Consider the following 24,951-nt stretch of genomic DNA (forward strand, 5'->3'; position numbering starts at 1 on the left):
CCATAACAGTTACTATTCCTTTTTCTTTCCAAATTAGTTTGTGTGGCCGTGTGGAAGAACCACCACATGAGGACAGTGACCAATTACTTCATCGTCAACCTTTCTCTGGCTGACGTGCTCGTGACCATCACCTGCCTTCCAGCCACTTTAGTAGTGGACATCACTGAGACCTGGTTCTTTGGACAATCCCTCTGTAAAGTGATTCCTTATTTACAGGTTATTATTTTTCACACTTTTGGGGTTCAAATACAGAAACTACTGAAAAAGTATAGTCATTTTCAATTATAGTCATGGCCCCTTGGTAAATTACCTAGTGAGCTAAGAGAGAAATATACTTGCTTAAGGAACTGGTAAACTTAAGGAAAATAATACCAGGTAAACAAGGTAAGTTCTGAGTAAAAATAAAGTGTCAGAATTCTCAAGTCATCAGTAAATGCTACACAAATCTTTTTGGTCTCTAATTTTCTGATTATAAAATAAGGAACTTGAACAAATTAATGATTCAGCTTTTACCAGTCCAAGTAATTGAGGACTATCTCTTTTTATAAGTAATCTCATTTACTACTGAAAAATCAAGAACTATATGATCAAAGCAGTACAGGGAACAGGTTTTAGTGCTGGTTTTGAATTAAACTACCAGGAATATGGTAGAGAATCTTTGGAATCTCTATTCTGCAATTCACCTATTGTATGCTATTGAGCCAAATACGTAAGCTCTTTGAGATTCACTTATTTTAAAAGATTAATAATTTTAATTATAGCTATCTCCTATGGTGGTTGGATTAGTTTACTTAGATAATTTATATGAACCACTTGGCATAGGGATTACTCTCTGGAAGATGACCTTATAAAAACATAGTATGTCCTCAGTAAACATCAGTCATGGTCATCAGAATTAGATGTTTTATTGTTCAGTTCTGAAAACAGCTTTCCTATAACTAGTTTCTCTACAAGGAATTAAGAACAAACACTTCCAGAGAATAATTTTCTGATTGATATTCTGATAGCTAAAGTCTTTAAAAATTTTTCCAAGCTGGTGTCCAGAGCCACAGTTCTAAAAGACATGGATTTCCTTTAGCAATTGGACAGTGAGTGAAATGGTGGCCACTCCCTACCAAGGGTGGTTCCCTTGACCACCCTCCATCCCCCGATATTTACTCCATCCAGGCTCCCAGTTGGTTTCATAATACTTGGAGGAAATGACAATATGCTCCTGATAATGACAAGTTGGGGCAGATAGAACAATTGAATCTAGATACAGACCTTACACTCTTCAGACATATAGACTAAAAATGGATCATAGACCTAAATGTAAAATGCAAAACTATGAAACTCCCAGAAGATACCATAGAAGAAAACCTAGACGACCTTGGGTGTTTTGATGACTTTTTATATATAACACCAAAAGCCTGATGCTTGAAATAAATCACTGATAAGCTGAATTCATTAAAATTAAAAACTGCTGGGGGCCTCCCTGGTGGCGCAAGTGGTTGAGAGTCCGCCTGCCGATGCAGGGGATACGGGTTCGTGCCCCGGTCTGGGAGGATCCCATATGCCGCGGAGCGGCTGGGCCCGTGAGCCATGGCCACTGAGCCTGCGCGTCCGGAGCCTGCGCGTCCGGAGCCTGTGCTCCGCAACGGGGGAGGCCACAACAGTGAGAGGCCCGCATACCGCAAAAAAAAAAAAAAAAAAAAAAAAACTGCTGCTCTGCAAAAGTCAATGTAAAAAGAATGTGAAGACAAGGCACAGACTGAGAGAAAATATTTGCAAAAGACATGATGATAAGGAAATATTATCTAAAATATAGAGAGAGTTGTTAAAACTCAACAGTATGGAAGCAAGCAACTCAATTAAAATATGAGCCAAAGACCTTAACAGACACCTCACCAAAGAAGATATACAAGTAGCAAAGAAACATATGAAAAGATGTCCCTCATCACATATCATAAGCGAAATGCAAATTAACATAATGAGATATCACTGCACACCTATTAGAATGGCCAAACTATGGAACACTGATAATACCAAAAGCTGGCAAGGATGTGGAGCAACAGGAATGCTCATTCATTGCTGGTAGGAATGCTGCAAAATGTTACAGCCACTTTGGAAAACTGATTTTTTTTTTTTTTTTACAAAATTAAACATAGTCCCAACATATGATCCAGCAATTGCATTCCTGAAAATTTACATCCACACAACAACTTGCATGCAAATGTTTACAGCAGCTTTATCTATCATTACTAAAACTTGGAAGTAACCAAGATGTCCTTCAGTAGATAAATGGGTAAATAAACTGGGGTACAACCTGATAATAGAATATTACTCAGTGATTAAAAGAAATTAGTTATCAAGCAATAAAAAGACATGGAGGAGTATTAAATACTTATTACTAAGTGAAAGAAGCCAATCTGAGAAGGCTATGTACTGCATAATTCCAATAATATGACATTAAGAAAAAAGACAAAACTATGGAGATAGTAAAATATATGAGTGGTTGTCAGAGGTTGGAAGGGATGAACAGGAAGAGCACAGAGGATTTTTAAGGCAGTATAATGTAGGATATTATAATGTTGGATACATGTCCTCATACATTTGTCCAAATGTACAACATCAAGAGTGTACTGATTATGGTGTGCCAATGTAAGTTCACCAGTTATATCAAAAGTACCACTATGGTGGGGGATGTTGATCATGAGGGAGGCTATGTGGGAACAGGGGGTATAGGGAAATCTTTGTACCTTCTCCTCAGTTTTGCTGTGGTCTTAAAAGTACTCCAAAACTAAAGTCTTGGCAAAAACAAAAGTTGAGAGAGACCACAAATGGCTCATTATTAGAAATTATATAAATTAGGCTTTTGGGTCTGAAATGTTACAAAGAGATCTTTACCTCAATAGTTCTTCAATGACTCATTATAAACAGAAATAATAAATTTTTAGGTCAGACCTCACTGAAAGACTACTAAGTGGGAAATGCCATGAAAGTTTAAGCCTCGCTGCAAGCATTAAGTTTAACTGCGAGGTCAGTTTTGTCAGTCGGCTGAAAATCATGAATGGGTTACAAAAATAAACTATAGCAAAAATTTTTGAGAGAAAGAGTACATTGGGCAACAGAGAAAAATATCACCATAGAAAAAAATCAGTAAGCAATGCGTCTTATGATTATGTAGAGAGACTGGGAAAATCATAAATAGCATAGAATTCTAATATGTCACCGTTTCTGTGGTGAAAGCTTTTTTTAAATTCTCTTGGTTCCAGTAACCACCCAGGGGGAAGTTTGGGGAAATCTTCTTAAGTTTTAAGATGGCTTAAGTTGCCCAGAATCTTTTGTTGGCTGAGTTGTTCTCTCTGCAAACCAGAAGTTTCCCTGATGGAGAGTGGGGTGATGGAGAGGGATGCATCACCCAGTAATAGGTGCAGCCCTGCTCTAATGCACAGCAATACCTTCTTATAGACTAGGTATTCCAGATTCTCTTATGTGGATGCAAGGACAGATTGAAAGCAATGTACAGCCATGAGTGATGCAGAGCCTGGGTCTCTCTTAATGTTCATTATGACAGTATTCTTTCCAGCAGCACAACTTAACAAGTCTTACAGTTGAAAGAACATCTTCATCTCTTGATAGCTTCTATCTGCTTCCCTATAAAGTGTCCAGTTTAGTCAACTGGACTAAACAACAGAGGATCAAAAGTTGATCCTCTTCTCCATAGATCAAGGACAAAACTGTTGATAACCACAAGATCTGACCCATTCATTACCTCATTCAACATTACTTCTTGATGGAAAGTTGTAAATGCACAAAAATATTGAAGCACAGGTATAACTCACATCTTCAAATTCTCTCAATATTTATTATCCATTTTCCATAGAATTTTCCTAAATAGAAGGAATAGGGCCAATGTGCAATAAGCCAATCATTTGAGTAGTTTTTTTCCCTTAATTGTGATGTTCTGAAAGCAACGGTCCCTCATATGATACTTATGTCTTACTGAGTATTTAAAAACATATACAAAACACCCAGCCAAATTTTAAGGTTATTTGGTTGCATTTAAGATTCTTTGGACATTTACTAATCTCCTATTATTTATATGTTATTTTTCTTCTAAATACAATTCAATGCAACCTTTAGATTTATGAGTGGTATGCTGTAAGACTTCAGCAAACTCTCATCAATCTTAAAAATCTTACAAATATAATAAAACTTAGCTAAATAATTAAAATGCCCCTTTTATATCTTTAATCACTCCATAAGTCCACTACCATTAACATTTATTGGGCTATTTGCTGAATAATTATCATGAATTTATAGAAAAAAATATAAAATATTTCACTTTTCTTCTCACACATACAGGAGAAGTTGACTGCTTTTTCAGAGTGACTTTTTTTTGTAACTGCAGAAGAGGTTCTGCACAGGCAATGCCAGGAAAAGTAGAATCAAAGCCAACTGAGTTTTGGATGTTGGGTGATGGGACAGGCTCCCTCACTCTCAGTCACACTTCTCCACCTTCCAATCCATTAATGCCTGTCATCCAAACTTGTGATTTGGCAAAATTTCCATTTCTACTTGTCATGGATCTCTGAGTCCCTTTTGTCACATTTATATACTAGCGTGAAACTGAGTCCTCTACCAAAGGAAGCTTCCCACGTTGCCCTGAACACAGGGTACTCGTAGGATGGGTGCAAGATAAAGCACCGACAGCAAAAGAAAGTTCACATCATCTCACTTCACTCACAATGTTCATGATTTGCACTACATTCATTTCTTAAATGATTTATTATCAAGATGACTTGAGCTAATATCAAAATCTCAATGAAAAAGGCACCTGGAAGTGTACTCCTACAAGTGAAAAGCAACAACAAAACTCTCATTTATAATCACTTATGATAAGGTGCAATTATATATCCCCTTCAAGAAAATCATGTAAATTGGATGCTAATTGAATACTAGAGTATATTATACACCAACAGATGTAGTACTCAAGCAGTAACTATTAAATCACTGATGGTCAATGGTCCATGCAATTGATTCTACTGTTAGATTAACCAAACCAGCATGTTCTCTCATGAGAAGGTGCTGCACCCTGGCTCACTGTTGGCACTGGACAGCCATCTCTCAAGTGCACTGTTTTGAATTGATTATTACTATCTAACAATAGAGGGAACTAATAGAAATGACTTCAGAATTTGAACCACACTACTTCTATCCCATTCACCCATGTTGATTAGAATTCGTGAAAAATAAAACACTAGGTCTTGATGAGCATTTTACATTTCTAATTGCTAGAAAGCATAAATATAGCCCTGGCTCAGCAACTATGAAAGGTCAACTGTGCAGAGCTAGACAATCACTGACTTATTCCCAGGTTGGCAAGAGTATGGAAGGGCCCTGGGTGCTTGACACGTTCTCAGGGAAGAAATGGAAATAGGAGGAGAAAGGGACAATTGAGAAGGAGGTGTGAATGCTCTCTGAGGCAGGACCAAGGAATTGCCAGGTGCCATCAACCAAGCCTTCTCTGGTAGAGTTCATCCCTTTAGGATTACACTTAAAATGAAATTAACCTCCAAGAATTTAGCATAGTTTACACCTTTATTTGTAATTTCTATGACTGCACTTCACCAAAAAGCAGTCTGTTCCTATTAAAAGCTAGAACTCCAAGCTCAGGAATAGAAGAGAATGCTAATAGTATAATGACCATCATCATGTCATAATCATAATAAGGAATAACAAACACTTACACAGCATTTATATACCAGCAGCCCTGGACTAGGTGTTTCACATCTCAACTGACAGTTTCTACAATTCCATGGACAGCTACGATTATCATACATTCTCACACAGATGAGAAAACTGAGGCGTAGAGTGGTTAAGTAACTTACCCAAGGTCATGCATTTGGCAAGTGCAGTGGGGCACATACCCAGGAAACCTGGTAGTGGAATTGACTCCAACCACACTCGGCTGCCTTTTCCAAAGAGAATCAAAAGAATCAGAGTTGGCAAGCATCTTATCCTATCATTTTACTCATTTAATAGAAAAACAAATGAACAAACAATAACCCATCCACATTTTACCTACAGCTTTTAAGTAGGGGATCCATATTGTGCAGCTAGCTGGGAGGAGATGAGAATGGATATGTGGTCCTAATGCTTAACCAAGAGCCTTTCCTCCTGTGCTGGACCAGCCCTTAGATCCCTCTCACTCATCTGTACCTACAGTCAGTGCATCGAAAAGGAAGGTCCTGATGTAAGAAGCAGAGAGACGTGCTCATTCACATTTTATGGGATCAGTACAACTAGGACAGAAAAATATAGAAAGATGACTGTGCCATGTATATTACATTAGATTGAGGCTTATGACTATTCCTTAATTCAAAAAAAATATTTATTAAGCACATCAAGCACTGCGTCAGGTACTGTTTTGTGAACACAACAGTCCCTCCTGCCATTGGTCTTTGTTCTGATGGAGAAGATAAGCAGTAAATTAATGAATTAAACAAAATAATTGTACTATAAATGTTGAGAAGAAAATAAATAGAAATCTGTAAAAGAAATAACAGAAAAGAGCAAGAGGCTTGTTTTTAAAGAGAGAGTTTTGAGATAATTGATTTTGTCAGAACCAATGGTCCAATCATCCAGTATAGAATATACTAAATATAATTACATAAACTGATCATGTGGGGATAAGCATGCTTGACATGTTTCTTTACTATTTTCTTAAAGTTCCAAGTTAAAGTATTGTTTGTGGTGCTATTATATAGAAATCTGGATTGGGTGAACCTATATGAATTTTAGAGGCAGGTTGCTTATTCCAGCAATGAGCAAATTATGGTAACGAGATTCATACAGAGAATTATTTTTAATCGTGACTCATGCCTTTCTTTGGGTGCAACATGTTGGAAATGAACTAATGTACAAATAGCATTGATTATTTAAAAATAGGAAATGAGATACCTATAATTCAAAAATGCTAATTAAATGCAATTTCAACCAGATTCTTGTATGATAATTTAAAAGAAATACATGTCATTGTATTATTTTCTATAAGTTACAGAGAATTTTCCAGTTCAAACTAAACATATATATTTTACTATTTTTTCATTCTAAGATAAGATTTCCCCTATCAATAGAAAAATTTCAAGACAAAATCATGATCATCATTATTTAAAGAATGCCATATTATAGATTAAAACATTTAGCATAAAAAAATGATTGCAAGGCTTGTATAGTACATTTTATGTTTAATGGAAAAAAGGTATTCTTTTTCCTAATACATTTCTAATATTGTTTTTTGGCAGAGATTTTTCTTTTCTTAATAGAAAGCACTTGTGTGAAATGTTTTTTGACAACTTTGAATCTGGTTATCTCTGTGCCTATGCTTCTGATAGGGTAAAAGTACTGAGAGTGGTCCATGTAACACCGGGTACTTCCCTTGTACTACTTTCTTTTCTTCTCTAGACCGTGTCAGTGTCTGTGTCTGTCCTCACACTGAGCTGCATTGCCTTGGATCGGTGGTATGCGATCTGTCACCCTTTGATGTTTAAAAGCACAGCCAAGCGGGCCCGGAACAGCATCGTCATCATCTGGATCGTGTCCTGCATCATAATGATCCCTCAGGCCATCGTCATGGAGTGCAGCACCATGCTCCCTGGCTTAGCCAATAAAACCACTCTCTTTACAGTCTGTGATGAGCACTGGGGCGGTAAGTCCATTGTGGCCCTTACATTTATATGACAGCTGCAAATTGAAAATCTGTTTTGCATAGCCCTTGTAAAGCTGGCCTCGTGTATTTTATTGGCATTTGTTAATATCTTTTATTTTATAACATGGTAGAACATAGTATTGCCTCAGGTGTCAGGTTCCCTAACGGGCTTCAAATACAACTGGATTTTTCATTTTAAAACCATGTCTGGCCTGGGAACATGAATGTCTTGCCCGTGGACCTATGCTGTTCTCTGAGTCAGATTAGCTACACACATTTTCTCTATTCATAATATAGTAAACTGATACATTTTATCACTGGCATAATTATTTTCTGACTTAAGAATTACACTAATTATGAAATTATGAATCTTTTTTTGGTTTCCCATCTGATATGTTCAGTGGTTAAATTTAAACAATCAAGTTTGGAGGCCTTATGCTCTTTTGGTTCAAAACTCTCAGCAACAGTCTTTGAGGTTTTTCTGTAATAGTGGAAACACCTTTATCAATGCCTGGTGATGGCACAAATCTGGACACAGCAAAGAATGAAAGAAAATAAAATAATCCTGCATTTCAACACTAGTTACAAAATTATCATACGGAATTTAAAGGAAACAATCTGTTCTCTTCTGGGTAAGTATATTACAATGGCTCATATTTAAACTGTAAACATTAGGAAAGCATTTGTTTATTGGAAAGATATATCAACAGATGCAGTGCACGCCAAGGATTGTTCATGGACCTGGTATTTTCAAGCATATGAATCTCTGAATTCATGCTAATTCCTACCTTGATTCTTTTATTGGAACACTGAAAAGAGGAAAATCAGGAACTGAAAAATTAGGCATATGTTTTCACTGCAGCAAGATAAAACTCAAAAGACACTGAGATTATTCCATATGCTATCCAAAGACCTATAATAATTAGATTTTCAAAGTTTGCTTTATCTATTATTGTAAATATTAAATACTCCTTTTAAAAATTGAGATTTATCCTTCCTTTCAATTGCAATTCTTTTGCTGTATTTCTTTCTGTATTTTATTCAGTTTTTCCCAAGTTTCCCCATTAACAATGAAGACAAAAACAAAATGTGTAGAAAGTTCCAGAATGATAGAAATATTCCTTAAGTGTCTTCGGTCCCATTTATTTAATGCTCAAACAACATCTTGAGTACTTAGGATATGCCAGAAATTGTGCCAACCTGAAGAGAAATAGACTCTGCCCAAGGGAACACGTTGTATATAATGAGGCTGAAATACAAATAAATAAAGGTTTATAGTGTGATTAGTATTATAATATACTTATATACAAAGTGCTAGGAGCACAAGTGAGAGGACAGACTCAGTCCTGGCCATGTGAACAAAAGTTTATAAGGACCTGCTAACATTTCAGCAAAGCATTAAAGATGAGCAGGGAGGAAGCTCACGGGACAGTTCATTTGCTCAGGGTTTGAACTCTTTTCTCTCAGAATGAACTTGTTTTGCCTTTTGATTTGATTATGTCTTAATGTTTAAGTATCTCACTTATTTTTCAGTTTAAGAAAGATTTAAAAAATGTGGAGATTCACTAGCATGAGTGTGATTCTCTTTCAGTGTACAATATAATAATTTGGCCAATTAAGTGACGATAATCTACCAAAAAAAAAAAAAATTAGCAGGGCTTTTCCAGACAAGGAAGAGGGAAAAGGGTGTCCTAGGAAGCAGGAAAACTCACACAATGGGCACCATCCCTTAAAGAAGAAAGGAAGAGAGTCCAAACTTGTAGTTTCTGGAATGTGGTCTAAAGAACTGTGTTTGGGAAAATGTGGGCTGGGGGTCAAATGTGACATATCTCTTATTATTATCTAATTCCTATGCAATGAGTTATATTTGGAAAAGAGCCTAAAGATCTCTTGATCAGAATGCTTTAGTTAATCATGATGAAACTGAACCATAAATTAAATTATTTGCTCAATATTATGAAGCAAACAAGCACATTTAAATATAAGTGTTACCAAACCCGGGTTCGGCTGCTCACCACTCAGAAGTCAATACTCCAGAGGCAAGTGTCAGTAGAAAGGAAAGGTGTGTTAATCAGAAAAGCTGGCAATCTGGGGAGAAGGTGGACTCATGTCCTGAGACCACCTCCAAAGATTCTGCTCAGCCCTGACCGTTTTTGAAGGGAAAAAGGGGGGAAGAATCTCAGTGAATCATCTAGGCAGGAGTTTGGATTCTGCATCATTCTGCATTGAGTGCAGGCTGGCTGACTCTCTCTTCTTTATCTTGCCCACATGGGCTGCCTGCAGGATTGCAAAGGGGGCTGTTGGGGGTAGAGAGCTAGTCATTCTTTAACTATTTATTTCTTCATTCTTACTTCTTTTGATCTAGGAAAAGAATCCACAGGTTAGGCAAGGCACCGTGTGTGTTCAGGAGAGCATAAGTCAGGAGTTAGTTTCAATTGCCTAGTGATCTCATTCCTATAATCAGATTCTTTTAAGGTTAGAGGTGAACAGAAATGGGTAAACAGGAAAAGTGCAAAAGAGCTGCTTTCAGAAGCTTCCAACTCACAAGCTGGGATTCTTTAAGTTTAAGGAGATGGTAATTAGATTAAAATTCCCACCTATTATTCAATATGTGTCAGTAATATTTTCTCTAAAGTATTTGGGTAATTAATTTCATTTATAAGTCTGTGGACTGATTTTATAAACTTGTCCTTTTTTTAGTGTTGCCCTAGATGATCAAGTTGCATTAACTCCCATGAGCAAAAGGATTGCAGAACTAGGGAATCCCGTTAGTCATCATGATTAAGTAAATAGCTGCATCATTTCCTAATTAACTTTGAGCAACAGATATAAATATATAAAAGGCATCCCAACCTCTCACATTTTATTACTTAACTATAGAAGGGATATTTTCCTTAAAAAAAAAGAAATTATTGTCAAATACCTAAAAATCTAAACTCAGTCTTCAGAAGTCATTTAGGAAAGCTATTTGAAAGTGATTTTATATTAGCATATAATTACTTAAAATGATTTTAAAAGCTAAGTGATACTGAATTGAGTTGATCATCCACAAAATCAAGCAATAAAATCTATGAAATTAGTTTTTCATATATTAAATGAAATTATCAATAACTTCATGTTTTTAAGAAGAACATAAAAAATTAAAAGCAGGTTCTTATTATTCTGCTCATTAGACATTTAGTTTATTTTAATGATTTTTACATTAGCATAAGTTTTGTTAATATAAGCTATTTATAAATCTAGGTTTAACTTAAAATTTTAAAGCTTGGACACATATGTGATAGTCACAACTTAAAATCACCATAGAAAATTATATTTTACAGGGTTAGCTCTCTAAAGTTCAAACATCTTGAAAGTCCATTTAGTCCAATTTTAAAAAAATTGTTGTGAAATATCTTTTATTTGCGTTTAACTCATAAACTGATTTCTTATCTTTATCCTAAGTTAAATCAATGGTTTGGTTATAAAAGTAGACAGAGATATAATTATTGTCCTACAACCAATATTACAATGTGAAAAGAGTCAATAAACTATGTGGTCACTTGATTCATATCTATCGAATAACTTTTAGGAAAGTCTTGCAAATGCTGTCTCACTCATGGTGCAAAATAACTGAGAACTCCATCTTACTGGAAATAAGACCACAAATATGTAATATTTTATGGATACATTACTTCTGCAACTCATTATGTTGATCATTGCCTATGGCTTGTTCAAAAAAAGACCACAAACTTTTCAGTTCTTGGCAGACACACTTGACACTCAGAAACAAATAAAATGTGTTAATATTTATTTTAATGATGTTTAAATTATGTTTTTGTGTATGTTCACTGTTTGCATCAATCACATCAATTCACACTTCTGAAAGTTTAAAATTCTTCCAGAATTATAACCATACTTTCTTGATTGCTTGGTTTGTAAAGGCATAGTTTCACAGGATAGATCCTACTGGAAGAAATTAACTTTATTTTCCCACTCAATCGGAGATATGTTTTACCAGTAATTCATCCAACTTTTAATGAACATGTACTGTTTGTCAAACATTGTTTTGGATGCCGGGGATTTATAATCTCCCTCTTCTTGGATTGTACTGCCAAATTATTCTTTGGTGGTCTGAAAACTAATAATAATAGTGGAGCCCTTCCTTATATTCAAGCTAATTATGGTATCTGGCCAATTATGAGATTTGGAAAGTATATACATATGTGTGTTTATTAATAGGAACATTTATTGAAAACACTTATTAGGGAGAAGATAATAAAATATATTAAAGATTCAGATAAACTTTTATGGATACATGAACTTGGAAAAGACTGTCCAAATTGAATATTTGGAAAATTATATTTAACTTAATTTTCCATTGAATCCTTGAGAGGTGTAACATGAAGGAGAAAATGTTTGTCATTTTTAGATAATTATATTAACATGTTCACTTAACAATGGATCTTAACTCACCTAAGAGAAGTTAAGCTTTATCTATCTAATACATTACATTTTTCTTTAATCTCTGATTTCAAAGACTAAAGAAAGATCCACATTTGCTCCTTATTTGTTGGTTTGATATACATACAAGAATGTATGCAGATTATGCCTATTCATCCGTTGAGTAGAGACACAAAATTTTAACGGTTGTCAATCTTTAAAATGCTGTTTTCTAATTTAAGGAATGCTTAAGTGAACAAATTTCATGTAGCTACTTTCTAGACATATGAATGTCTTAAAATATATTAAAAATATTGCTTATCAAGTGCAGAGAAACTTCAAAGATAGTTTCAACACATATAATTTAAACTTTCAATGGCATTTCTGAGTTTTCAATTAGCTTAGACTCTAAGCATGAAATGAGGAATCTAAGACGATCGTGTTTCCCCAATTATCTATAATAATCTCTTTATTAAAACAATCTATCTTAGCCTGCAAGTGTAATTTTGCTAGATCAATTTTTCTCTGTGTTGGTGTTCATTATCATAATATGCATTTATCAGCCAATTACATATTTTTCTAGCAATTTATAAATATACCAGTTGCAGAATGAGCTTTCTTTCCCGTCTGTTTAAAACTCCAGACTTATCACAGCGATGGTATCCATCTCTGCAGTTTAAAAATAAATGACCTACCAAATCTACCTTTCTCCACTCACTCAATTTAATTGTCTGATGCAGACATCAGGGATTCACAGATGTAAGCTTTAAAGGTATATTTTTTTTTGTGGGAAGCTTATATGACACTTTCTTCAAAACAAATAGAAGTTCAGGGCTTCCCGGTTGCGCAATGGTTGAGACTACACCTGCCGATGCAGGGGACACAGGTTCGTGCCCCGATCCAGGAAGATCCCACATGCCGTGGAGCGGCTGGGTCCATGAGCCATGGCCGCTGAGCCTGTGCGTCCGGAGCCTGTGCTCTGCAAAGGGAGAGGCCACAATAGTGAGAGGCCCGCGTACTGCCAAAAAAAAAAAAAAAAAAAAAAAGAAGAAGTTCAAAGCCATTCAGGTGCCTGGGGAGTGCTGAGGTCACTCTCCAGCTCCTTTGAAATTGGCTCTGCAAATGTTGCATGGCACTTTGAATGCTGTGGCGCTTCAAAGGGAAAGGCTCTTTGCTATTCCTCCAGTCAGGCTGCTCGGATTCTATCACTTTTTATGTAACTGGCTTGTTTTGCAGGATAAACTTGAAAGGAAGTTAGAAACTGAAGCTGATGAGCTAGTTGTGAACCACCTGGGCCCCAGAGAAGCTAAAAGTGACACATCAAATTGGTCTCTTAGACTTCCTGGTAGCACATACACCCTGCTGTATGCTCTAAAGATTGTAGTGGAGAAAAACATCTAAGAAAGAAGACAGTTTTAGGAATAAAAATAAGAAGAATATTAAACTCTAGAAGATAAGACTATGAAATCAATACTGTGGAGGATATGTTGACTTACTACAACGTACACAAAATTCCTCTCTAAGTAAGTTGTGCATGTGTGTTAATGCATGTACTTTTAAGGGTTCTTTAAACTTAGATATCAAACCAATATGGGTATTTTCTTTTTTTGATATCCATCTTACTTATCAAGGATAAGCACATATAGGATTGTAGTGATTGCTTATTTATCATTAATTTTATGTGCACAGGTAATATGTATCACATATTGATATGAGGATATGTTGATATGTTTAAAATATATTCAGTAAGAATTCAAGGAATGTTCAATAATTGTTTTCAGTCATTATGGTCATCATTATAATTATTATTGGTTAATCCTCAGTATAAATTTCTCTTACCACATTTGATCACATAACCAAGTCTTCATGCTTCTACATATTTTCTGAAGTAATGAAAATAATAAACTCCATGAAAGTGATAGCATTATCTTCCATAATAGTGTAGAACCAATCCCATTGCCAATATCAAAGTCAAAATAAGTTATGTAATTTTTAGAATTAAAAAAAATACCTTTGTTTTATTAGCATTTAGTTAGAATTGTATCAAATTATTGGCATTTAATATTCATGGTATCCATTTAGGAGATATTGTTTCTTGTTTTACATTTAAGTAAAAGTAGCTTGATCAGTGTGATATATTCAAATACTAGTTAAAGGGAAATATTCCTTAAAGTGTTTTAAAAGTCAGTAATGGATATATTTTAGAAAAATTAAAAATTAATATTAAGCCACAGTGCCACTCGATTGACTCCTAATCTGTGATATATATTACCTGTGCACATATAATTAATGATAAATAAGCAATCACTACAATCCTATATGTGCTAATGCCTGATAAGTAAGATGGATATCAGAAAATGAAAATACCCATATTGGTTTGAAGTCTAACTTTAAAGAACCCTAAAAATCTCATTTTTATTAAAAGTACATGCATTAACACACATGCACAACTTACTTAAAGAGGAATTTTGTATATGTTCTAGTAAGTCAATAAAAATAATCATTATCAAATGTTTGCTGTTTTATTTTTCCAAAAACTTTCTGAATTCATATTTGGAGATACAAATGGGAATAGTTTCTCATCTCTCAAGAGAGGAATGAAGAGGAATCAACTTAGTTTACTGTCTTTTTCCATTTTAACAAAAACATTAGCAATTAAGTTTTGATTGAGTAATGTCCCTCCTTGCAAATCCAAGTATAGGACAATCCAAATTAATTTTTATTGATTAACCAGATGTAATTAAGAGAAAAAAAGGCTTTTTGATAAATGAACACTTGACTGGATAGACTGTAATAGCACAAATTAAGAAATGGCTAATTGTTATTCCTCTGTGAGTAGATTACATGACATTAAGACTTTGCATTTATTACTTAAATGTAAGTAGTTAATATTATAAATCATTTTTCCCTTTTGTGTATATAACATAACAGTAAAATCATATAGAAGGTAATTTTGAAGGCAAAACATTGACAGATATACTTTTAAAAAGTCTATGAATTATAATATTTTATTATTTTAACTTTCATTCAGGTGAAATTTACCCCAAGATTTATCACATCTGTTTCTTTCTGGTGACCTACATGGCACCACTGTGTCTTATGGTGTTGGCCTATCTGCAAATATTTCGTAAACTCTGGTGCCGACAGGTAAGTGATTTCAAATAACTTTCTTGTGTTTTCTTTAGGATGTCCTTAAAAACAAAATTTAAGAGTGAATTGAACCAATATAATATGCTTAGCAAAGGATTGTGTGTTGTTCTGAAATAATGAGGCCTTAGTCATGAACATATGTCTAGGTATTTTTTTAGGGTGATGTTTAGGGAATGTTATTTATGAACTGCCTTAATGACTAAATTTTAAACCTCTGTGATTAATCGACTTGATTTTTTGTCTAGGAATAATATTGTAAAGTTTACTTTTTATGAGAAATAACAAATAAAAAATCCTTTAAAGTTTCCTGAGACTTTAAGTAAAGATGTATGTAATACATTTTTGATGAGATGTATGTAATACATTTTTATTATAGGGTTAAATCTCCAACTTCAAAAATCTTTTTTTTTTTTCAGGACAGTAGAAAAGTCAGGCAGAATTGAGAATTTTAAAAATAGTTTATGCTAATTTGTAATGTTAATTTGTACTGAAATGTTAGATAATTTTGCTATGTATTCATTCACTCATTTATTAACTCAGTGAATGTATTCATTCACTCAGTTATTCATTCATCAAATATTTATATTACTTTTGCATGCATGGCTGATAAAAAGCTAAATGTTCTAGTCTGTGTCATTGGTGAATTCATAGTCTAGGGGAAGGAAACAGTTCCAGGGCAAAAATCCCCTTAATAAATATAAGCACAAGGGATCAGAGAAAAGCTCAGTGGAGGTGGATCTAATTCAGACCAGGGGACATTTAAGCTGAATCATGATGACTCTAAGGAAATCGACGAACATGTAAAGGTACAGACAAAGAATATAACTCAGGTTCTAGTACTTGTAAATTGTATCTTAAAATGCCACATTTCTCAGAAATGTATCTCTTTTTTCCTAAATTTATTGCCAGTATTTTGAGCTTATCAGGCTTGTGTATAGCCACACCCTTAGTCTGTTTGTTCTGACTTATTTTATCCAACTGAAGGAATTTACTGGACCACTTTACTCATTGAAAGGATTTCATAAACCTTTTATTTGGTTTTTGTCTGAAGATGAATCTTAATCTGGGTCTTCTTCAACCCTTGTTATTCAAAGCGATTTTCAAGATCATCTTTTACTTCTTATATATTGAGCAACAGTTGTGTTTTTCAACCCCGTATGTCTTATAATTCCAAATGTTTTCATTTCCTCTATTTTTGTAAAGAAGTCACTTCTTTTCTGACCTTATAACTGCATTCTGTTCCACAGTCTTTGTAACTAAAATAACAAATGTGTATCATTGTAAACCATGAGTGGTGATTTTCCACATCCTAGGGATAGTTTCCTTAACAATCTCCACCTGGCCAGTGGGAGTGAATGACCAGAACTGTTATAATACAGAAGTCAAAAACACAGACTCAAGGTCCAGACTGCTTGAGTTTAAATTCTAACCCTGCCATTTAACAGATGCGGGAGTTTTGTCAATTATTTATATTTCTGTGCCAAACAGGGGTGCATAGCACCTACCTCACACTTATTAGATGCATTAATTCAAGTGCCTCAAGCATGGAAAGTGCTCATTAAATAAAATATCTTAATAGTATATGCTGTTATTTGGCCTTTCACCTCATTCTGCTTATATTTCTAAAATAATAAGCATGTGTTGGATTGATGTCTGTGACTACTTTCTTAGATAGATCTCTTTCATAGTACTTTTAAGTAACATGATAATGACTTTATATTTGTCTGTCTGCTCTAATCTACTAAGATGGAGACAGTACACACTAGCCTTGATCTTGTAGCCCTCCACCTAGTACATGCATAGCACATATCAGTTGCTTGATAAATACTTTATAAGAAAAAATTTAGTGGAAAAATAAGAGAAAGTGCTGGGAAAGTTTAGATAGAAGAGGAAAGAGAGGAATCTATCGCTCAGTTACTCAGAACGAAGTTCATAGAAAAAATAGAATTTGAAAAATTCTTGAAGGAGAAAAAACTTTGATGAGCATGTAGGAATAAAGATAATTTAGATTGATATTTTAACTAAGAATATTCAGTGTTAAGTGCCTTTCCTACTTCCATATTTTTACTGGGTAGTGTGCATTAAATATAAGAGACGTTTATATTTGCTTATTCATTTATTTACAGAAAGACATAACTTTAAAATTTCTTGGGTGTACATAAATCTGTCTTGTTCATCATTATCTTTCCAACACTTAAAATGTTACCTTGCACAAAAATGTATTCAAAAAACGTTTGTTAAATAATTAGATAGGGCTTAACTGGTGGCACAGTGGTTGAGAGTCTGCCTGCCAATGCAGGGGACACGGGTTCGTGCCCCAGTCTGGGAGGATCCCACGTGCCACGGAGCGGCTGGGCCCATGAGCCATGGCTGCTAAGCCTGAGCGTCCAGAGCCTGTGCAACTGGAGAGACCACAGCAGTGAGAGGTCCGCATACAGAAAGAAAAAAAAAATCAGATAACTACCAAATCCCAACCAGTTTACTTCTTCATTATTTAAGCTTATAGTTCTCCATTTCTCAAACTCTAAAGTAAGCTCAAAATTGTATTGCAGGTTTAGAAATAATTCACATTCTTTTGATGAATTGTCTTGGTTAGTACAAGCCACATGATCCAGAAGATTTGCAGTAAAATGCTTGGGCTGTGAAACTAAAAACATTTACAAACAGATTACAATAGAAAACAGCAAGTTCATCTGAGTTCACTTTAGCAGCCACGATAAAGTAAATTAACCCCAAATGGTGATTATGTAGAATTATGCTTGAGCAACGATCAAATTCCAACTGTTAATGTCTCTAAACAGAGTTCCAAGGCATTATGTGTGTCATAGTCTACATCAAGTGAGCCATCAAAGAGAGGGCCTGTCTTATTTGCTTAAAATTACAGAGATGCATGGAATCTGTTACATTCTTTGAAATATCTAAGTGTACGATTATTAATGAGCAAAGTGTCTGTCCTTGTCTGACTTTCTCAAGAATTTTAAACCTCATTATGTTAGCTCAAGTTCATTAGCCCCATGCACAGTGAGGTGAAACAAACCAAAACTCTGGAGTTTGGAGCAGAGGAAGTTTATGGCAAGGCCATGCAAGGAGATGGGTGGCTCATGCCCTACAAAGCCCCTGAACTCCCTGAAACAAAGCATTTTTAAAAGCCAGGTGAGGGAGGGATGTTACAGTGTATGTGATCAGCTCATGTACAATTCTCTGATTGGCTGATGGTGAGGTAACAGGGTTGTGTCACAAAGCTTAACATTATCAGTCCTTATCCATAGACTCTAGGAGGCCTGGGGCTATGTGCTCATGATTATCAAGTAGTTAATTTCTTCCATTTGGTGGGTTTTTTTCACATCTGTAAAACAACTCAGGATATGGGGGAAAGGCCTGTCCCTAGAAAGCCCCATAGGGTCCTGCTTGCTTACAATGAAAATAATTATCCAATGTTTTGCTCTAATCAAAGACTTAAATATTCTCTCTATTTGACAATGTGTCTCAGAGAACTCATTCAGTCTGGAAATTCTACAGGATCTTCTCTAGAACTCCTCTTTTTAAGACTCACTAAATCTTAACTCTTGTGTACCTGACAGCATTTTTTCAGTTCTAACTCTCAAATAATTCAACACTTCAATCTTACTCATTATATGAACTCATATTAATTCATTCCACAAATATTTATTGACCACCTACCATATGTCTGGGACTGTGTGAGGAGCTGGGGATGAACTGTACTGATACTTGAGTCAGGAACTAAATTTCAACTTTCCAAAGACTAAAACTTTGAAAGAACTTCCTTGTTCCAATTTTTATCACATTCTCATCTACTGCCCTTTATTCTTCAACCTTCTTCAAAAAGAACTTAAAATAATTAACATTAGATGATAACAAGTCAGTTTAGTATGAGAAAATAAACAGCAAATTGTAATTGCAGAGGCAGAATCAAATGGCAGTAACACAAGTTCACACAGAGAGATAAAAGTAACTATGTAGGTAAATATAGAAGAGAGTATAAATATATTTTTGTTTGAAATTCTTTTCTTCTCCTATTTGACTTGAGATAACATTGTAAAGCACTAATTATAAAACTGTGAATCTTCAGCTTATAATGTACAAAGATGTAATTCAAAGAAAGGAGGAGGGAATGAAGCTATATTGGAGCAAAATTTTTGTATACTATTGAAATTAAGTTGGCATTAATCTAAACAGATTAAGTTGTTAATTATAATCCTCAGGGCAACCACTAAAAAAAAACCTCAAAAATAATGTAGCGAAAAAAACAACAATAGAAATAAAATGTTATACTAGAAAGTATCTGTTTAACACAAAATAAAGAAGCAATGGAGGAATAGATGAACAAAATAGAAACTATATATGTATATATATATATATATATATATATATACATATATATATATATACACACATATATAAACAAACAGCAAAGGGAGACATGTAAATTACACCTTCTCAATAGTTACATTAAATGTAAATGAATGAAACACTCTAGAGGTTGGCAGAATAGATAAACAACAAACAAACAAACAAAAACCTGATTCAACTGTATGATGTCTACAAAAAACACACCTCATATTCAAAGACACAAATAGATTAAATGTAAAATAGAGGAACTATGCAAACAGTAACCAAAGGAAAACTGAAGTAGCTGTACTGATATCAGACAAAAGAAACGTTAATAAAATGTGTTACTATGGGTAAAGAGAGATATTTCAAAGGATAAATCATTCCATCAAGAAGATATAAAAATTCTAAAGCTATATGCACTTAACAACTGAAGCCCACAATACAGGAAGCAACAACTAGAAGAATTAGGTGGAGAAACAGACAATTCAATAATAATAATTGAAAACTTCAACACTCATCTTTCAGTCATGGATAGAAAAACTATACAGAAAATTAACAATGACATAGAAGACTTGAAGAAAACTGTCAACCAACTAGACCTAATATATCTATAGGATACCTCTTCAAAAGTAGCAGAATACACATTCATCTCAAATGCACATGGAATAGTCTTCAGGTTACATCTTACAATAGTCTATAAAGCAAGCCTCAAAGCATTTTAAGTGATTGAAATAATAAAAACGTACATTCTCTTGCTACAATGAGGCAAAGAAAATAGTTATGATACTGATCATAAGAACTTAGCATGTGCATCTAAATTCTAAAAGAGAAGTGCCAAGGTGGAACAAAGAAAAAAAAGTTGTAAAGGAGTGATAAAGTTAAAAGATTGCTATTATTTTGAATGAGATTTATTGCATTAAATCTATAGATCAATTTGGGGAAATTGACATATTAACAATATTAAATCTTATAATCATGAACATGTTATATCTCTTCATTTATTTAGGTCTTCTTTAATAGCTCTTAGCAATTTCCATAATTTAAGTACACATAGTTTGTCCACATTTTGTTAAATGTATTCTTAGAATACATGTTTTGCTATTGAAATGTGTTATTTTCAATTTAAATTTAGAATCATTTATTGCTAGTATATAGAAATACAGTTGATTTTATTGCTTTAGCATCCTGCATATTGCTAAATTCATATGTTTAGTTCTAGTGGCATTTTTGTAGATTCCTTAAGACTTTCTTCATAAGAAATAATGTCTTCTCAATAGAAGCAATCTATATGCCTTTTATTTATTTTTCTTTTCTTCTTGTACTGGTTAGGATCTCCAGTACAATGTTGAGTAGAAGTGGTGAGAGAAATCTTTGTTGGCTTGTTACCAATCTTAGAAGAAAGTGTTCATCTTTCATGTTAAGTAGGATGATACCCTAAAGACTTTTCATGGATGCCTTTTATCAGGTTGAGAAAGATCCTCTCTATTACTAGTTTACATACAAGGGTGTTAAAGTTTTCAAATGCTTTTCCTTTCTCTATTGACATGATCATGTTTTTTTCTGTTAATATGATAAATTACATTGGCTGATGTTTTTAAATGTTAAACCATTACTGCATTGCTGGAATAAATCTGCTTTTTTGAGCAAAATTTATTATCCTTTTATTTATTGTTGGATTTGGTTTGATATATATTTTTTAGGGAATTTTCATCTCTATTCATGTGAGATATTTGGTCTGTGGTTTTCTTTTGTTTTCATGTCTTTATCAGGGTTACTGACTTCATTAAAATTTGTTGTAATATTATCTTTTCTTTGAGTTTCAGAAAGAGTCTAAATAAGATAGATATTATTTATTCTTTATGGTTTGATTGAATACTACATCAATGAACCTATCTGGGCCTGGAGTTTTCTTGTTTTGTTTTGTTTTGTTTTGTTTTGTTTTTTGTAACAGGGTTTGTAAAGACACTGTCAGTTTTGGTTATCTTTTTTTTTCATGGTGTTTATCCATTTCATTTAATTTCATTGAGTTTACAAATTTACTGGTTGTTCATAATATTCTCTCATCCACTTTTTAATGTTTGCAGCACATTTGCTTATGTTGGCCACAAAGACTTCTTCAGACAGGGCAGGTTTCAATGTACATCATCTACATGATAGTTCAAATTCATAACTGTGATAATACCTCCACCAGGATGTTTTTTCACCTCAAAGGTGATTTTAAAGTTTATTTATGATATTGGAATAAAAGCAGTGTGTGTGTGTGTGTGTGTGTGTGTGCTGTGTATGCTGTGCATTGTGTGTCTGAGTGTAAGGGTGTGTGTTGTGTGTGTATGTGTGTGTGGGGTGTGTGTGTGTGTGTGTGTGTGTGTGTGTGTGTGCTTTCCACAGTCAGGGATTTTTGAGCCCCCGCTGAGATGACAGGGAAAAGACCTTCTCACATGGACAGTCCCATAGCCTGGATCTCTCAAAAGCCCTTTTGTATGACTATTATTGCTTTTATGTAACTAGGCATGTGTTAAAAAATTTGCTAACTTCCATATCAGATTGTGTCGAAGTTTATAAATGGAAATGGTGCATCACAACGGGAAAAAATGAACTTTGCAATCAGACAGACCTGAATGTAAATTCTGGTTTGTCATTTATTAAAGATATAGACTTGGATATTTTATTTAATCCTTCTCAATGTCTGCTTGACCATCTATAAATGGGATTTACAATAACCTATTATTAAGAATGCTTTAATGATTACTCCAGATTGTGCATCATTCCTGGTGCTCAGTTAAAATTAGTGATTTCTACTGATACTATGCTGACTTTCTCTAGACATACACAAATTATTGATGGGGATTATTGTATGTCTCTTCACAATGAGTGCAGGATTAACCATCTTCTATTTAGATCATCATCTAAGAGGGGACATCATTTCTGCTTTTTTTTTTTTTATGATTGCAGGAACCATAGTTATGCTCCCTGTGGCAGTTTCTCTTTATGGGAACTCTTTCGGATGGTTGCAGAAGTCATCAGATGCAGGATATTGATTTTTTTCCTCAGGGTAGCATTGAATAACAGATTGCTTAAGTTTAAATGATCTCTTAGAGATCATTTAGGAAACAGTTCAAGGCCATTTAGCAGACATTAATAGGGTTACTCATGCTACAGTTTTTCTGGAAATTTCCAACATCCTTTGCAGCTTCTCCTCAATTATTTTTAAAAATGACTATCTATAAAAAAGACTCATAGAAGAGGAAAGAGTCTCAATCAATGGATAAGAAGATTGAGTGGGGCCACCACGATGTGAAAAGATCAGCCTACATGGCAGGACATACAGAATCTGAAGAGAAATCATTTATCAGGTGTTTTTCAATTTGAGGGCAGGTTTTCCTTAACTTCATTTGCTTCTTTTTGAGAGAGAATATTTATATTCAAAAGGAGCACCTTAATTAATTAAGTATCATTAATTTATCTGTATGGAAATCAAAGTAAAATTCTGTTCTCAAATTAAAGATTATCTAACAAACTTGGATCTTGTTATGGATAAAGCAACAGAATCCATCCAACATCCACTGTGAGAGGCACATTGGTCTGTTCTGGCTTGCAGCACAGAGATAAAAGCAACAGCTGAATAATCTTAATAGAACTAGGATGTTCTTATGGTGTGCTTGTTGGCACATTTTACTCTTAAAAAATTACACATGCTGAATGTTATTGTTTTTCTCACTAATCCCTATCAATCTTCATGAGCTTATAATTAAGACAATATTATACTTGGAGGGACTCCCTGCTATTATCAAATAACTTTGAAAAGAAGTGGAAAAGTACAAGTTGTGTAACTGTTGTTACAAATTCCAGCTATTTGAAACGTTCATGGAAGACAAAGGATATTCACGGTTTTTATGTACATTTTAAAGGGTCGGTCCACAAAATTTTGTAACAACAAATGATAAGCAACAGAGAATATTTTATTTTATTTTTATTCCTTTATTCAAAGGTTTGACTTAACCAAACCTGAGAAGCAGAAAACCTAATAAAAAGCAATAGGTAGTTAAGTCCTATCTCTCCATCTGGCAGCAGGTGGCAGTATTGATGCATGAAAAACTATGCAGGTTACTTTTGCAACTACCTGTTAGGTTTTCCTTCTGTTTCAACTCTAGGTATCTGAGCTGCATCAGAATTCCTAGTAAGAGCTCTTCTTCTCCAGTTTTCAGTTCTCTCCCTTTTAAATTAAGAAGATTTTCTTTGTTTTCATATAGTTTTTTAGAGTAGTTATAAGTTCACAGAAAAATCAAGTGGAAGGTACAGAGATTTCCCATCTCTCTCCAACCTCCATTCATGAACAGCCTCCCCATTATCAACATCCCCTACCGGACTGATACATTCGTTAAAACTGATGAACCTACATTGACTCATCATAGTCACCGGAAGTTCACAGTTTACTTTATGGTTCACTCTTGATGTTGTACCTTCTATGGGTTTGGATGGTGTATTCAAATACATTGTATAATGTGTAATGACAGGTATCCATCATTATGGTATCATGCAGAGTAGTATTTTCCCTGCCCTAAAAATCCTCTGTGCTATGCCTATTTATCTCTCCCCCCATTACCCGTGGCAACCACTGATCATTCTTCTGTCTCCATTGTTTTATCTTTTCCAGGATAGCATATAGTTGGAATCTTAGGTAGACTTCTCAGATTGGCTTCTTTCACTTAGTAATATGCATTTAAGTTTCCTCTCTATTGTTTCATGGCTTGATAGCTCATTTCTTTTTAGTGTTGAATATTATTCCTTTGAGTGGACAACTTCTCTTTTTATAAAGAGATATCGTTTCCATTTGCAGCTCTCTTTAGACCTCAACAAAATAGTGATGTTGCAACTTTTTTTTTTCCACCCAGACTCCTATTTGGCACTCGGCTGTATTACTCAAGAACACACTCCACTCAGCAAACGTTCTGGGAAAGAGGCACGCAAACCTCTTAGGCCACGGGTGTCTGGGATACTCTCCTTACTGTGTCTTCCAATTACTCCTCCAAAGTGGAACTTTCCTAAATCAGATAACAATAAAGGGTATCCGCTCCTTTCAGATTCCTGGAACATCATCTGTAGTTCAGAGAAAATGGAAGGCCCTGCAGCCTCTTTCACAGCCTCGGGGGTCAGAACAGCAGACCAAATCCAGGATTAGCGCTGTGGCCGCTGAAATAAAGCAGATCCGAGCCAGACGGAAAACAGCCCGGATGCTGATGGTTGTGCTTTTGGTGTTTGCAATTTGCTATCTACCAATTAGCATCCTCAATGTGCTAAAGAGGTAAAGTTCACTTACTATTTGAAAATGAAGA

General features: G+C 34.6%; 1 protein-coding gene across 1 annotated transcript in view; it reads left to right on the forward strand.

Annotated features, from left to right (window-relative positions):
* The window catches only part of HCRTR2 (hypocretin receptor 2), a 124,183-nt gene that overhangs the window by 90,483 nt on the left and 8,749 nt on the right, over positions 1-24,951 (forward strand). Inside the window, exons 2-5 of the mRNA XM_060110286.1 lie at positions 38-216; positions 7,450-7,693; positions 15,147-15,262; positions 24,700-24,920. Of these exons, the coding sequence (XP_059966269.1) occupies positions 38-216; positions 7,450-7,693; positions 15,147-15,262; positions 24,700-24,920 (760 nt within the window). The remainder of the gene's footprint in view (positions 1-37; positions 217-7,449; positions 7,694-15,146; positions 15,263-24,699; positions 24,921-24,951) is intronic.

This window comes from Mesoplodon densirostris, chromosome 10 (assembly GCF_025265405.1).
Source record: "Mesoplodon densirostris isolate mMesDen1 chromosome 10, mMesDen1 primary haplotype, whole genome shotgun sequence".
NCBI classification, from domain to species: Eukaryota; Metazoa; Chordata; class Mammalia; order Artiodactyla; family Ziphiidae; genus Mesoplodon; species Mesoplodon densirostris.